Source organism: Sarcophilus harrisii, chromosome 4, assembly GCF_902635505.1.
Source record: "Sarcophilus harrisii chromosome 4, mSarHar1.11, whole genome shotgun sequence".
Taxonomy (NCBI): Eukaryota; Metazoa; Chordata; class Mammalia; order Dasyuromorphia; family Dasyuridae; genus Sarcophilus; species Sarcophilus harrisii.
Window position 1 is genome coordinate 421028852 of NC_045429.1, and position 16523 is coordinate 421045374.

Sequence of the window (16523 nt, forward strand, 5' to 3'; positions counted from 1 at the left end):
CCTGCCCTGTTTTGAGAGATATGACATAAAAGAAGGGAAGCAGGGACATGATTATAACAGCATCAAAACTGGTCCTCCAAGTGTAAGCTTAAGAGCACATATTAACTCAACATATAGGAAAAAGCATCCTTAGTTTTGTTTGATTTTAGGTAAAAGCCATATAGACAATCAGTGATAAGAAAAGAAATACCAGCCAGGCTTAGAATTAACGAAGGGGGAAATTTTCTTGTATGAGAAACTGAGTCAAGAGTATCCAATCTTAGTTTTCTCAACATTTAACTATTTCCCTAGGGACAAATATCCAATAGTAATTTAAGGATCTCATTGTTATTGAGCTGCTGGCATTTTTCTTGAAGAGGTGAAACTTTGGCTTATGACTATAAATGTACCTGAAAATAAAGCTCAAAAAAATACATAGTCTCCAAAAATTGAACATTAAACAGTGAAGTTGCACTAATCATATAGCTCATGGCTAGATAGTTATTATTATTCTCATATTGTTGCAATAGGTTAGATGGCAGTAACAGTTTATCAGATCTTTAAAAAAAGAAACCTCAATATCCTTTTCATCTTTTCCAGTTTAAATTCATCCTGTAAAAATCAAACAATAGAAATTAAGAAAATAATTACATTCTGTAATCCCACAGATAGTGAATATATGATTTCTCTCTCTCTCTCTCTCACACACACACACACACACACACACACACACACACAGAGAGAGAGAGAGAGAAAGAGAGAGAGAGAGAGAGAAACAAAGAAAGTCAGAGATTGGGGGGGAGGGGTTAGAAAAGAAAGAGAGACAGAGATAGAGACAGAAAGACAGCAATACAGAGAAACAGAGGGGAGGGGAGGGGCTAATAATTATTAATCTCCAGACTAAAATCTCCATCTCTTATGGTATTGTAGATCACCCTAAAGCAAAATTAAATCTTTAAAACTGGAGTCTGTTAAGACTTAAGTTGATTCAAGGTGTAACTTCAGTATACTATTCTAGGTTTAACCTCATATTTTGTTAATCACAAATCACCACATAAAGCACATAAAGCAGATTCTCCCCTTTCTCAGTAAAACAATTCACATGTTCTTTCCCAGAGTTGATAAAATTTAATGACCTTGCTCAAGCCAATGGTTCCAAGAAACCTGGCAAATTTTCAAATATGATTTTTACAAGGCTATAACTATTCCATTTTAAATAGAGAAATTACTGACTTGTCCAGCATCGTATAGTGAAGTATGAGCCAAGATCTGAACTCAGGTCTTTCTGGCTCTGTCCAATTTTCCATTTAGCTATGAGAGGTCCCAAGAAAAATGGAAGTAGGCTAGGAGTGGTGTAAATGAGATTGTCAAAGAGATGTTTGATTATAGAAGCAGGTGAGCTGGTCATGGAGTGGGAGAGGGATATCTGGTGGACAACTTACATGTTTCATTAGTATCCATGGCAATGCAAAGAAAGGCCCTCTTAAACACTGAGTGGATTCTAAGAGGTGGCAGTGAGAAAGGAGTACCTTATATTGCATGGAGGGCAGTTAGTATCAAGATTCAGAGTTGGGACATGGAGTACCATATAGAAGAAATAGACGTTTTCTGGATTACTGTGTACTTGAAAGGAAGTAAATGATGTGTAATTAGGATGGAATAATAGACTAGGACCTGGTTGTGAAAAATTTTAGATAGATTTTTATTTGTTTAGTTGTGTTGTCTAGATTTCCTGTCATTCTTCTCTTTTGCTTATCCAGAGGGTATTTTTAAAAGAAAAAAAAAAGAGAAAAATTATTAAAACCAATCAATTCATGGAAATATTGTGATGTTATGTGTAATGTCCCCTGTCCACTGACTTCCATCTTTGTAAAGGAGCATAGGAAGTGTTTTTTCAAATCTCGTCTTTGGGGTCACACTCATTCTTTATCATTTTACAACGTTGTGAAGATTTTAAAATGCAAAGCTGAGAATATATTTGATCTTGGAGGTAACAGGGAGTTACTAGAGTTGAATGAGTGGGAAACCAACATTGTCAGACTTATCTTCTGGGTAGAATACATGGGACTATCACCATTACCAGGCAGTGGTTAGCCAGTTCAGTTCCTGGTATAATATTTTAGGGAAGAAACATTTTAAGGAAGGATACAGAGGAGGACAACCAGGATAGTGAGGGTCCTTGTGTTCATGTAGCAAGAACACCAGGGAAAGGAACTGGGGGATTTTCATCTGGAAAAGAAAAGACTTAGAAGGGATATAATATATACCTTTAAGCATAAAGGGCTGCCAGATGGCTTCATCAAGTAGGAGGAGCAGTGGATAGAAACCGCAGAGACAAGCATCCATTTTAGATAAAGCAAAACTTTCCCCAAATTAGAGCCACCCACAGAGAGTATGGGCTACTTCATAAGGTTCTAGCTCACTGCAGGTCTTCAAGCATAATCTAGAACAGGGCTTTTTAAACTTTTCCCAGTCATGATTCTTTTTTGCACTAGAAATTTTTACGTGAACCTGGGTATATAAGTACGTAAAATAGGAATACAAGTCAAATATGTACTGATAATAAATCATTATTTTGCAACCCCCACATTCAGTTATGAGACCCCATATGAGGTTGGGAACCACAGTTTAAGATGCTGGGATCTAGATGACCACTCATTTGTCATGTTAAAGGAAAGATTCTTGTTCAGATGAGTTACCCTATAGGGTCACGTTCTACTATTGTGACCAAGTTGGGTCTGTTTACTGGGGAGGGGTTGCTTGTTTTTTTTTTTTTACCCATATAGATATTAACATCACATTTATTGAGAGGAAATAAATCGGCAATGGTACAAAGAGTCTTTGGTTTGAATTATCATGGACTGGGTTCCATCTTTGTGGCCCTTCATTAGAAATAATTTAGTCCCCAACCATTATTTAGCTCCTGGGAAAATCTGAATTTGGCTCATGTCTCTCTTAAGAACCCTACTTTTTGTTTCTCCCATTACTCCCAAGGGGAGATGACAAGGAATCGTTATTTATTTCTTCCTTTCCCCAAGATTTTAAAAAAGTGCATTTAATTTTTTTTCTTTGAAATGATGCTGCAGTTTTCTGCCAGCAATTTGGGATTCATGCCACTCAGAGTAAATATTAACTGCAAATCAATCCAAAAAGTATTTTGAGCACATGAAGGCATTCATCTTCACATCCAAGAGCTAAAACCAAATAATATATTTTTCAGTCTTTGTTACCAAAAAACTTTTACTGTTCTAGAAAATAGGTTTCTAAAAAATTGGGATCCGCATATTTAGCCAATGTATTTGCAACATGAAATGAGTGACTTGGGACTTATGTAATAAAATCATAGATCAGTGACAGAAGGAACCTTAGACATCATCTTCTAGTCCAACTTGACATTGTTCAAGGTCTCTGATTTTAAGTCATATGTATATGATGTTTCATCATTGTGGCCCCCACCCAGCACTAATTCCTGGGAAAGTCTGAACTTGGCTCTGTGCCTCCAAGCATAGAGGTTAACAAAACAACTGAAGACCAGGTTTATTGATAGCAGGAATAAAACCAGAAAAACAAAAAAATATATAAAGGACATTTCAAATTAGTTCCATCTTCCCAAAGTTCAGCACTGTTTCTGGCAACTTTGCAATCCAGCAATTATTGAATAGGCCTGAGGGTCCTGAAGAAGGGGCAACATCTCCTTGGTATGCTCATGCTACCTTTGCTTGATCCTCCCTCCCCCCCACTTTCTGATTGACTGGTTCCTCCCAGAACCTTCATTTTCAGGAAGATAGCCAAGTTATTTATATTCACTCTTCCCTCTTGACTCTCCTCCTGATCTCTCAACTTCTTTCTCAACCATCTCCACAAGTACCTTCTCTCTATCCCCTACCTCACCTTTTATGTCTTCCTTCATTACAAGGAATGAGACTGTCTTTTTGTGTAATTTCCCACATTTAACCCAGGTTCTGGCACATAGGGAGCACACATACCATACAGGTATGGACTTTCATGTTCTGATGTAGTTAATCAGCATCACTTATTACTGCTATTTTTGGTGTCTTATCTCCCTCTCAAACTGAAAACTCCATGAGGAAAATGTCCCAAAGTCACACAGTGCTAAGTTGTGAGAACAAGGCAATTCAGCCTTCACACCATCTAAAAACTGCTGGTGAATGATGTAGAGCAAAGTGGGTGACACTGGTGCTTCCCTCATTTATATGCCTATCAAGTTTTTTTTTTTTTTTTTTTTTTTTTTAACTTCATGATGACTTGAGAGGTAGTGCAATGCAATCAATACAAAGAATGGTCAAAATGCCTGAATTCTAACAGACTGACCATTTACTTGATTTTTATTAAGTCATTTTACATGATTCTAAATTTTTTCAACTATAAAAATAGGCTATTCATGAGCTCTGCTATCTTCAAAGGATTACTGTGAAGATCAAAAGAAAAATATTATGGTCAAGTATCTTAAAAATGGTAAAGCACTATCCAACAAATAGATACCATTACAGAAAAGCTGAGAACCAGTGGATTTTAGAACAATGGATCTGAAAGGGAATTTGATTTTCTATTAAAATAGGTAGGTTTTCAGAATTTGCAGGTATTTATGTTTTATAAAGGTCGATATTTGAAAACGGTTACAAACAGATAATTCCATATGAAAATTAATAGGCAAAGTCCTAGAATGCATCTATTTTAAGAAATCTGCACCACTATCTCCAAAAATTGTTTGCTATCTACATGGAATCTGCTTTCACAAGGCAAAAAAAAAAAAAAAAAAAGGATATAATTCATATTGCATGCAATTTCTTATATAATTCATCATACTATTTACTGTATGTGTCTGGTTTTATGGATTAGGATGGTAGCATGGAAAGAGGAAAGGAAAAAAAAGGTCTACATTCTTATTCACTAAATGAACTATCATTTCTTTCCTGGTTCTCCATATAGTTCAAATGCAAACATAATTTAAAACAAAAAATAATTCTCAAGTGAAGGAAAACATACTTTAAAAACATATCTTTAAATGTGAAACATTGGAAAAGGCCTTTTAAATTTTGAATAAACATTTTTAAGTCATACCAGCTACACAGAACCCTGAGGTTTCCATTGCTCAGCAGTAATTAAAATGATTTACATGTGTTCAAGATTTTACAAAATTATTTATTTTAATCAGCAAGATCTGGTCTTGAAAGTCCTGGCTCAGTTTGTGCTGACTATGTGCTTATACTAACAAAAATCATTACAAACAAAAGTGTGACTGTGTGTTTACATTATGTATTTAATGTTCAATAGTCAACAGAATATTGTATTCAGTAGTTATGTTTGCTATGTGAACTGCAATAGCAAAAATATGTCTGTTTCCTCAATCCAGCCCTTCCACAAATTGTTTCTCTTTTTGCAACAGCCAATCTTAGAAATGTTTTTCTGGAAAGCATAAAAAAACAAAGTTAACTATTCCCATCCAATATTCCCAAATATCCACTGCTGTAAAATTTTGCCAACTATTGCATGATATTTATTGCTTCATATCCCTTATGTATTAGAATGCAGGACATCACTGGCAAAAAATATACATATATATAAAAGAGCAGTTTGAGGCAATCTTTATATTTTGTGATTGTGTAGGCTTTACACTACATCTTTTATTCTTCAAAATTCATGTCAAAACATAAATCAAGGGAAATTCAACCATAAAGTTGTATCTAGCATCTATAGGACTAAAATACCTCATATCTTTAGAATGGTAATACTGCTGCAGGTAATTTTAAGGTAAAAACACTATTTCCTTAGGATTCCTACCCCAAAATGACCCTTTCATCTGTCTTTATGAAGATGTCTTTCTGGTGGAATATAAGCTCTTAGTGGGAAAGATTTGTTCCATTTTTGTTTTTAAATCTCAAGTGCCCAGCATACGACAGATTAATAAATGCTTGACTGACTGATCTATGATTCTTTGGGGCCAAATCTTCTTTGAGATCAAAGCAGCTGAAGTTCATTCTGTTGAATTATGAACTATGCATTTCTTCCCATTTTCATCTCCAAAAATAGCAATGCACATTCCCATACTACAGTTTCAGTCTTAGAATACATACATATATGTAAAATTTAAAAGGAGACTATCACAACTTGTTTTTAGCTGACATTTAATTGTCATGTGTTCTCATTTTTCTTTTGAATTAGGCAATGAAAAAACAGAATTATTTCCTAGAGTTGAATAAAATGAGACTCCAAAGAATTGAAAACAGACAAAAGAGATGGGTAATGTTCTTTTACTATAATAATTAAAGTTGTTCTCCAGTAAGGGAGAGATCCTTTTTTTTCCCCATTAGCAAACTTTAGCCTTATCAGAATTTTTATGATAAATTTACTTTTTTTCCCCCTAACATCTGTACCAAATTCCTACTGATTGCTTTCAAAATATAATAGTTATTTCCTCTGATGACATTTTTTAAAGGCAACAATAAAAATAGAACATCATCAAATAAAACTGGAGTTTGAAGAAAGACAATTTTTAATTTGAACCACTGTGCCTAAGATTTTTTAGGAATGAATTTTCTAGTATGGTATTTCACTTATAAAAAATCTTTGGTATCACTAAATTCAAAGCAACTCAAATATATGAAGATAGAAACTCTTTACTATTTTGAAACCCCAGGATGCCATACATAAATTAATTTACTTAAAGTTTTGTAAGCTGTGTCTAGAGCTTCAACTGATATTCAGAAAGACCCAAATCTAATTGTAATGCTCTGAATTACTCAGCTGTTAATGAACTACTGGATGTAGCTATTCCTTTACCCCACAATGTTTGCCTCTGAAATAGATGTGTTTTCTGACCTTTATGAAAACAATATATGACAACTGTATCCTACTTGAACATTTTGTCACCATTAAGGTCATTCTGTTCTTTCCAAAAGTACAGTCAGATGAAATAGCTTCATTAAATGTATTCTGTACAAATGATACTGGTCCTAGTTGACACCCAGTCCCACTGGGAAATAAGTGATTTCCATTTTAACTGTCACCACTAAACTATCAGATTCTCATGATGCGTTTGATGGGTACTACCTCAGTATCCTGCTCTTTAAGGTGAAAACAGAAGACCATACACATATATAGCATATTATATGCAATACATACAAATACACATGCACACTCACATGTTTATGTGTGTGTAGCACTTACTAAAAGCATTACTGTTAGCAATAAATACCCTTTTAAAATTACTGGATGGATGAAAGGAATACCATCTTGTAACTGAAGCACATTTGCAATTTTTAAAATTATAAATATAGATATTCATACATACATACTTACATACACACACATCAATAAAAAACATTTTCAAATCAAAGGACAATACAACAAATATTTTCACTACAGGCAGCCTGTTCTACTGCTTATAAGAAAAAAGTACAGGAAGGATATCTTGATTCAAGGCAGTTAAGCCCAGTAATATACAAAAGGTTGCATATTTTCATAGCCCCTTGTGGAAAAGGTATTCTAATTCTATCCAACAAGAGTTGGTGCTGACAATCTACTAAAAGAGTGCTTCAATTTTTAGTTTAAAAGTTGCAGTTATTTGAATTTTTGTAGTGGGCACAACCATGCGAAAAAGCAAAAGGAATCATTTTTGGTAAAAATTATAATATGACCACACCAGAGAAAGGTGAAAGTTACATTTGTAACTGGTGGCCAACGTGTTGATTTCAACTTTCGTCCAATATTCACAAACATGGGATAAGATAAGGAAGACCATTTTTACTAAGTCATATGTTCATAAGTGATTGATACTTCAGTCTTTCACTTAAACACATTCACTCGCTAAACTCTTTAATAACCAAAGGGGAAAGGACTTGCTCAATTCCATAATTTCTTCTAAATTTATTATACTTTTGGTACTTAGAAGATAAGATGCATCCCTTATGAACTTCAGAATTAAATGGGACATAAAAGTGTTGTTACTGAAAGAGAATAAGGCTCCTTAGTAGGTTGACATTTAAAAAGAATATGTTGAATCTGTTCTTCACTTCAACAGGCATAAATGATGTGTGGTACATGTGTGCATGAGGTCAGGAGATGGGGAGAAGGTAATTGCTGAGAAAGTTGAGGAGGGCTTTAGGAATATGTGGATGACAATTAACCTTTTATTTAAGAATTGCCTTTCCCCTTCCCCCCATGAAAGGTTTTCCAACTGACATAATCAATGGTCAACAAAATCCTGGACAAAGAGATGGAAGGTGCTAGAGCCGGAATTATGCACTGATGGCTATATATTCTCTTTAAAGGCTGAAATAGTATAGGGAGTCAGAGATAAGGGAAGTCCTATAGTGCTCACTCACACTTCATTCCTAATTTACAACCAGACATGACATCCCCACTTCACATTTCCTTAGCACCTTTAGGTCAAAGATTTTCAAGTCCTTTTCTAGATACTATGTCTTTTCAAACCTCCACAAGGTAGGTAAAACGATACTCATTTTATAACCAGGCAGGGTAAGGCTTAATGCCTGAACAAACATCAAGACTACCAATGATACCAAGAATTACATCCCTTGTTTCTCATCTTTTTTATATAAGCAGACAATGCCAAGAGGTCTAATCATTGGATAAGGGTTCCTAAAACAAGATCATATAAGTGACATTCACAGAAAATAAGCCATTGTTAGAGGAGGAGGGTGTGTGTGTGTGTGTGTGTGTGTACATGCACACACAAAATTCTAAAAGGAATGAACACATTAGTTTTTTTTTTTCTCACATGATAACTTATTGAATTGTTGATGAACTGTTAGGTAGTTCCTATTTACTTAGAGGACTAAGACAGCTGGAGCTTTAAAAAAGAGACCACAAACACTTATGATTACAGAAAAGAGTGAAAAAAGACATCCTTTTATCATACTGTTAAGAGCAAAACAATGGCAACCCCACAGATCATCTAATTCAGGGATACAAGCCTGGCACTTAACACAACTCCAATTCTGCTAAACATTTTGATGACCTTTCATGAAGTAGTAGAATTTCAGTCCAATCACTTCCGACATTCTCAATTTTATACCATTTTTCTCTGTCATAGGGAAAGTATATATATATATATATAATTAAGTAAACACCACAACAGGTTTGGAAGCAAGGTATCTATCTGATAAGGGTAGTCTGAATGGTTCTGTACATTCTTACAAATGGCTCAGTGCCCCAGGCAGCTTTCAATACTATGGTGACAATATGATCAAGACTGACAGACTGTCCAACAGGCTAATGTCTTTTCAGGAAATTGAAGACCTTTGAAAGTTGCTTTCCAACAGGGGATGCAGATATAAAACCTTTCTTTCCTTTTATCCTGAAATATCAATATTTCCATTAGATACACATATACAAATTTAAAACAGTGGTATGCAGTGTACAGTAACCTAACATTTGCAGATTGTTTATGTGCCTGAAAATATAATGTCAATAAAAAAATATCAGAGAGGTGGGGACAAAAGACCTTCTCTGAATTCTGTACAGCACAAATGAAGTTCAATTCGACAAGTAGCAGGCCATGAAGAGGAGAGTGATCCTTGGAAACCAGCAGTGCTACAAGATGGAAGGTCAGAGATCTGGTGATGGGGGATAAGATGCATAGTAAGGCCCATTTTCCTGTGGAAAGAAAAAAGAAGGTTAAAAAAAAAAAAAAGATTTACAACATTAAAAGAAGGTCTCTAACATCTGTGAGCATGGAAGAAAAAGTGTTTTAAGACAGAATTAAAGACAGAACAAACTATGTAGTGACTTAGCTCAGGATTGTGAAACTCAAATTTCCTTAAAGGGAATCTAAGAATCATAACTGTGTTGGCAGACTGTCGATGCTCTCTTGCCACGCATAAGGAGTAAGGCTTGTTAAAGTTCTCAGGTCATTCAGTTCAAGATGGAGAATTGCATGCCAGGCCTTTAATGTCTAAGGAAAGCAACATAGTTCCAGAGTGACTATTTGGCCCACATTTTTCTTAAGTTTGTCTTTATAAAAACTAAGAAAGCCAGTTAATTTCAATGGTTTTAAGTTAATTAAGTTTCCAAGGCCAATAGGCGCTCAAATTAGATTAATGGGAAGTAAGATTGTTTTGTAGTTCCTAATTTTTTTTTTTTCCTTCAGTTCATTTTCATTAAGTTTTAAGGTAGGGAATGTGTAGGATTAATGCCAAGTTAAGACTTGGGGAAAGAGATGGAAGATGATGTTTAAATGAGATATTTTATGGTAATTAAGGGATTAAAGAAAACCTTAACTGGATGAATTATCCTATACTTGGCATCAGGTTCACCAAAGCAGGGGTAAATACTGGTCCAATTCTAAAGGAACAGGTATCAGGTTTTAGTGTCTAAGAATTCTTGGTTTCTGAACATAAATGTAACCAAAAATCTAAAGATTTTTCCTTTAAACTCAGCTGAAGTCAAATTCCAGGATCTTCTCTATTTTTAAAACTTGAATAATTTACAAAAATAATTCTTTGCAGTTTGGTATAAAGGCTTATCTTTTTTACTCTTGATTCAAATTCTATTTACCTCATCATATCTGTCACCTTTCCACAAAGACTATATAAAATCAAAGTAGAAGGAGAGAAGGAAAAAGAATAAGAATCTATATCATACTCAAGTACCTCGCTTAACATCTTTTACAAATATTACCTCACCATTTCATTCCCTAAGGATGACTTGCTTCAAGTCCAACTGACTTATTTTCCATATGAGGAATATGAAATCTTAAGTTTAGGACTAGCATAAAGTCACAGAGTAGAACAAAAAGAATCTTTTCTAAAAAGCAAATATTGGCCAAGGTCAAGTAAATCTATTTTAAGGCTCCCCTGAAAACAAAAGATTCACTTCTCTTTAAGCAGTTAACATATTTATTAAGCACCTGCTACACGAAAGGCATGGCGTTTGTGCTAAAGCTAGGAAATTACTCCCTGCTCTCCCAGACCTTATGCTCTATTGCTAGTAACTTGTATTTATGTAATACCTTAAAACCCTGGAAACTTTCCTCATAATAATAGACTGGCTATGTCACAAATGATGAGTAATTGTCAGATGAGGACAATGAGTTTCAACTTCTTCAAGTGACTTACCTATAACCCTGAAGTCTTGGAGCCATAACTGGAACTCAGGGCTTTTACTTTAAGCTCAGAATTCTTTTTACTATATCATACTTTCAAAAAATTCAATCCTCTCAGAATATACTGTTTAATTCTCTTTCAATGCTGTTTCTTTACATTTACCACACACACACTGAATACTTTTTAAATCTTCATGGAAGTTTTATTCTAATTTCATATTATGTGAGAGATTGCTGAGCAATGAAATAGCTTCACAATTTATTTGGAAATGATAAAAAATTTATGAAACGCTCAAGTGGTGAAGAAAAACTATGGAATTCTTTTAGAAGGCCTTTATGAAAGTGATAGTTAATCTTCTGAAATGGAAGAGGTCCAAGCTGGCCAACCTTGACATCCTTCTTGGCTATCTCTCTCCACTAATCAATGTCCTGCAACATCTAATTACCTATAGGACATAGACAAATATAGACACACAAACACCCGAACATAGATATATACAAACACACAAATACACACATGGACACGTACACACATGTACACACACACACACACTTTTTAGCCTAGCACTCGGAGATTCCCATCCTTCTTTTACATGACTTTCTTGCCCAATGTTTCTGCCAAACTAGACAAGCAGCTGGTCTGTGAACTCAACATGCCATTTATTTATTTATTCATTAGTTTGTTTGTTTATTTATTTAGGGTTTCTGGAATTCACATAAACAATCAAGGATGCCTGTCCTTATATCTTCATCATGCTTGCATGTTCAATTCAAGTGAGAGATTTTCCAGCCTTTCTTGATTCCCTTCTTAGTATTCTCACCTTCTTGAAATATTCAAGAACACTTTCTATTTCTCTTTTGTCCCTCTTTACCCCACCCTCCTAGAAGTCATCAAACTTAATATATTTAGCTATGTACATGTTCTATCCCTTCCCCTCTGTTCCTAGTAGGATTGTCAGGTCATATAAGAAAATGTAAATTTTGTCTCTGTAACCCTAATACTTACCAAAGTGCTTACTGCACAGTCTTTTTGATCAAACCTGATTCCACCTGCATAGGGAATTCTTGCTGTGGAACTCTTCTAGCCTGGGGGACTATCCCACAACCAGTATGTATTAAATGGAGGACTTGAATACAGTCTGACTGATTTTCAGGTTGTATCTTTCAGCACTAAAGCCCTCTGTACTGTACACAATAGGTGCTTAATAAATATAATTCACCAAATTGTTATTAAAGGCCTGCTATGTGCACTGCTGTATTTTTATCATTTAGCTAACATGAAATGGCTGTCTCCATCAGGCTACAGTTAATTAGGGGCTTACAAAGACAAGTAAGTATAACACACAATGTTACATGTTAAATTAGAGGGACACAAAGCAAAGAGTTGTGTTAATAACTCTGAATTCAGCAGAAGGTCCTTAAGGGAGGGAGGAGGAGAAAGAAGAGAGAAGAGAAAGGTCAAGAAGCAGCATCTGAGATGGGTATCAATGAATGAGTAAAAAGTCCAGAAGCAAAGGGGAAAGGAAGATAGGTAAAGGAGGAGGGAAATGTCAGAACAGAATGGAGAGGGAGAGTCTGGGAAGGCGAGGGACTGCAGAGTTCCTTCAGTGCTCCACAGGGGGTCGGGAAATTTCCTTGGTGGGAAGGGCGTAAGTGTCAAAGAAAAAAGATTTAAGTCTGAGTTAGACATGGTGACTTAGCTTGAAGTGCTGGGACATGAGGTGGAGAAGTTCTGGTGGAAAAATTGGTCTGGAGCTCAGAAGGGAGATGAAAACTACAAAAACATATTTGAGATTCATCTATGTAGAGATGTTAGTTAAATGTTATGGGTGGGAAGGAGACTATCATGGGATGAAGATTCAGAGAAAAAACAAGAGGGGCAAAGACATCTTCAGAACATGCGACTTTCAAGATTGGAAAGAGGATTAGGAACCAGTAAGTGATACAGAAGAATAGTTTAAAAGTATGGCAGCCAAAGGAAGGGTACATATCTGGTGGTCAAGGGGGTGTGTGGAGCAATTTCAAAAGGCCCCTGTTGTCAGATTAAAGCAGAAGAGTATGGAGCAAAGAAGAGGAGACCTATTATTGTACATACATTATATTAGACAACTTTTTCCATGAAGTTCATTAGTGAAAAGCATAAGGATGAAGGCTCAAGGGAAGTCTTTTTTTAGCATCAGGATACTAGAGCATACTTGAAAATAGCTGAGAAAGAGTCAGGAAAATGAATTAAGCCACTAATTATTTTTGTTTTACATACATATTTTTGTCTTCTTGAGTAAGAAAGATTTTGTTCCTGATACGTCTCATATTCCTGCCAGGTGGCCCGGACTACAATTATTTTAAGGGGGCATTATAGTCAATATTAAAAAAACAACAACAACAACAAAAAAGCTATCTTTGGAGTATTAAAATGATAATGATATGGGTTAAGCATTTTACAATGATTATTTCTTATTTGAGGCCCATTAAAACCCTGCAATGGGTGCTACTGACATCTCTATTTACAGGTGAAGAAACTGAAGTAAACAGATAAGTGACTTGATTAAGAACACAGCTACTAAGTATCTGGGGCCAAATCTAAACTCAGATCTTTTTCCTGGCTCCAGGTCTGGAGTTCTAACCCTTGTGTCACCGGGAAGTCTGTGTAATGCTATTTGTATATCTGCATATCTGTAGATCTGCATAGTAGGTGAGACAAAGTGGAAGGCCATTTTGCATTTCTTTGCTTCAGTCAGCCTAAGACCTGTAGAAGACCTTAGTTTGGAAAGGTCAAGGCTTCCTTCCCCACTGCATCCAGGGCCATCTCCAGGCGTCCTGATCTGTATCTGGGCGCTGGATCCTATGGCTCTGGAGGAGAAGGGGAGGTAGATGACCTCTCACCGCCTCCTCCACTTACATCCAGCTCCCCTGCATGTCATGGCATCCCCTCCCTGATGTCATGCTCTCTTCAAGAATGAAGGACAAACAATAAGGTGAGACAAAGCACAAGATACCTGGATCATTCCATAGGAGACATTCCAAGGTGAAATGAAGTCATAGATTACTATGGGTTTAGTCTTTCCCTTAGTAGTTATGAATCTACCTTACTGTCTGCTCTGTATCTATTTCTTTCTATAAGAATAGCATGAAACATTTTCAAGTAGTTTGCTAAAATCTGGATAAACACAACCAATAGCATTCCCTTGACCTACTAGTCTAAGGATCCTATGAAAAAAGGAACCAAGTTGAGTCTGGGAGGACCTGTTCTTGATAAAATATTCTGGATGTCTGTTACTTAGGGAATTATTAATACCTAGCTTTTTAAAACTGTAGAATAGTTTCCAGCAAAACAGAATGTTAAGAGAAATTTTAAATTACATTATAGAGGTTTAGTTTTTTTTGTTTCATTTATTGCATTTCTATCTTCTCTCCCCCCCCCCCCCTCCATATCTAGGATAATATCTGGCACACAGTAGGTGCTTAATAAATGCTTATAGTTTGTACTTCCTTTTTTGGACCACTAGTTTAGGCAATAATTTAGGCCCATGTCTCTGATAAATAAAGATATGATAAGGTAAAAACTTAACACACAAAACTCAAACCCAAGTTGATTTAGGACAGCTGGTCTGGGTGTGGTAGAATTTTAACTGAATTTTAACAACTGCCTATTCATTTTTAGATGCTTAGACATACAACGTGTGTCACTGCAAAATAGTCCCTTGGGTCTTATAATAATCATAAAACAGATGACATGCACATCTGTTCCAAAAAATGAAGGATAAACCAAAACACTAGCTTTTGAAATAACATTTCAGTTTTTCATACAATAAAGTAGTTAGCTAGAACCCTATTCCTGGTACATTCCCTTCAAGTCAATCTCTCTATCCCAAGGAGATAGAACAATAATTCAGAAAGATAAAAATAAGGGCAAATTTTATTTCAACAGTCCATTAAAAAAAACCACAGGCTGATGTCCCTGTCTCATATGTCATAATCTTTACATCTATAATCTAATTGTAAATTTTCACTAGTTCTCTATATTACTGCCAAACAAACTTTTATTCGCTATCAAGACACATTATCTACTTCATTTTTTACACTAAGAGAATCAGAAATAGCTAAAGTTAGCTCAATGCTTAAAAAAAAATCACATAGGATTTTTAATTTAAATAACTTTACAAAAGTCAACAGAATAATTATAGTGAGTCTCCTCATACTTTCCCAATTTTAATACATATTTTTATTTGTGAAGCTGTTTAGGGCAAGTCTCCATCATCAGTTTCTTATCTAAATTTATCTTTTTATATTATTAGCTACCATCTCATTACTGAAAGGATGCATTGACTGTAACTGTAGGTATTACAGGTAAGCACTACACAATAAATCCTGCCCTGAAAAGGGGTTTTTCTTTGGACAAAATCCTTCCTTCAAGTACTGTGGAGGAATGAAGAATGTTAAATCTAGCATGCTCGCTCAGAATTAGCTTCAAGTATACCAATAATGTCCCAGAGTGAAAGGATGTAATGTTCTTTCACATTTTGTTCTAACAAACGGGCTCTGTTCTCTATAAGGTGAGTGTGCACTTTGGCCTTAGTTTATTCATGGAAAATGAGTGACTGAACTACAGCGCCTCCTAGGTTCCTTTGAATTCTAAAATTCCAAGTGACATGAATGTGAGTCTAATGGAAATTTTATCTGAAGCATGTGTGTACTTAAATCATAATTGCATCTTAATGACTAATGAGATATCAGACAATAACTGTAGGAACAGACCAGCCTCTGAAGTATTTAAGCCAGAGATATTACAGACTTCTGTGTAAGCAGACAACATTCACTACCTGTGAATTCAGTCACTGAGAATGAAAATGAATTATTGAAGATTTCTTTAGCACTTAAAGAATTCATGCTCTAATAGAACAAAGGTTATAACCAATTGAGAGACTACAATCTTTATACAAAGTAATTGGTCACAAATAAAAGAGAGATCTCTCATTTCTGATTGTGTAATACTTTGGCAACTCTATGTTTATAGGATGGTATATTATAAATTTTGGAAAAGGTGGGAAAGAATGAAGAAGTATAATTAGTAGCCAATGACTGTTCCTAAAATTCCAAATTAGTCTTATTCCTTTACAACAGACTAACATCACTCAAGATGGATTTTCTATATTGAGAACAAGTTTTTGAAGGCTGACACCAAATCTTTTAGACTTCCAAAAGATATTGGCAATGAATCTGGGGTTTAATTTTTCTGATTCTGAGATCCTCTAACAAAACAAAATGAGACATCCATATTTTTATCACAGATCAAACTATATGTATTCCCTTGGTACTCCCAGAATATTTTGTAAATATTTTTGATGATCTTTCCCACTCTGCTGTATATTATATTTATTTATATGTATCTTATTTTTCTCTACCATACTCTACCATACTATAAAACATTTTTGGTACAGAGACCATATGTAATTCACTT

General features: G+C 35.2%; 1 protein-coding gene across 3 annotated transcripts in view; it reads right to left on the minus strand.

Moving 5' to 3' along the window:
• Positions 1 to 6235: 6235 nt before the first annotated feature.
• The window catches only part of GDAP2 (ganglioside induced differentiation associated protein 2), a 60953-nt gene continuing 50665 nt past the window's right edge, over positions 6236 to 16523 (minus strand). For all 3 annotated transcript variants that reach the window (XM_012549663.3, XM_012549662.3, XM_003769846.4), the window contains one exon: positions 6236 to 9618. In XM_012549663.3, the coding sequence (XP_012405117.1) occupies positions 9571 to 9618 (48 nt within the window). In that variant the 3' untranslated portion in view covers positions 6236 to 9570. The remainder of the gene's footprint in view (positions 9619 to 16523) is intronic.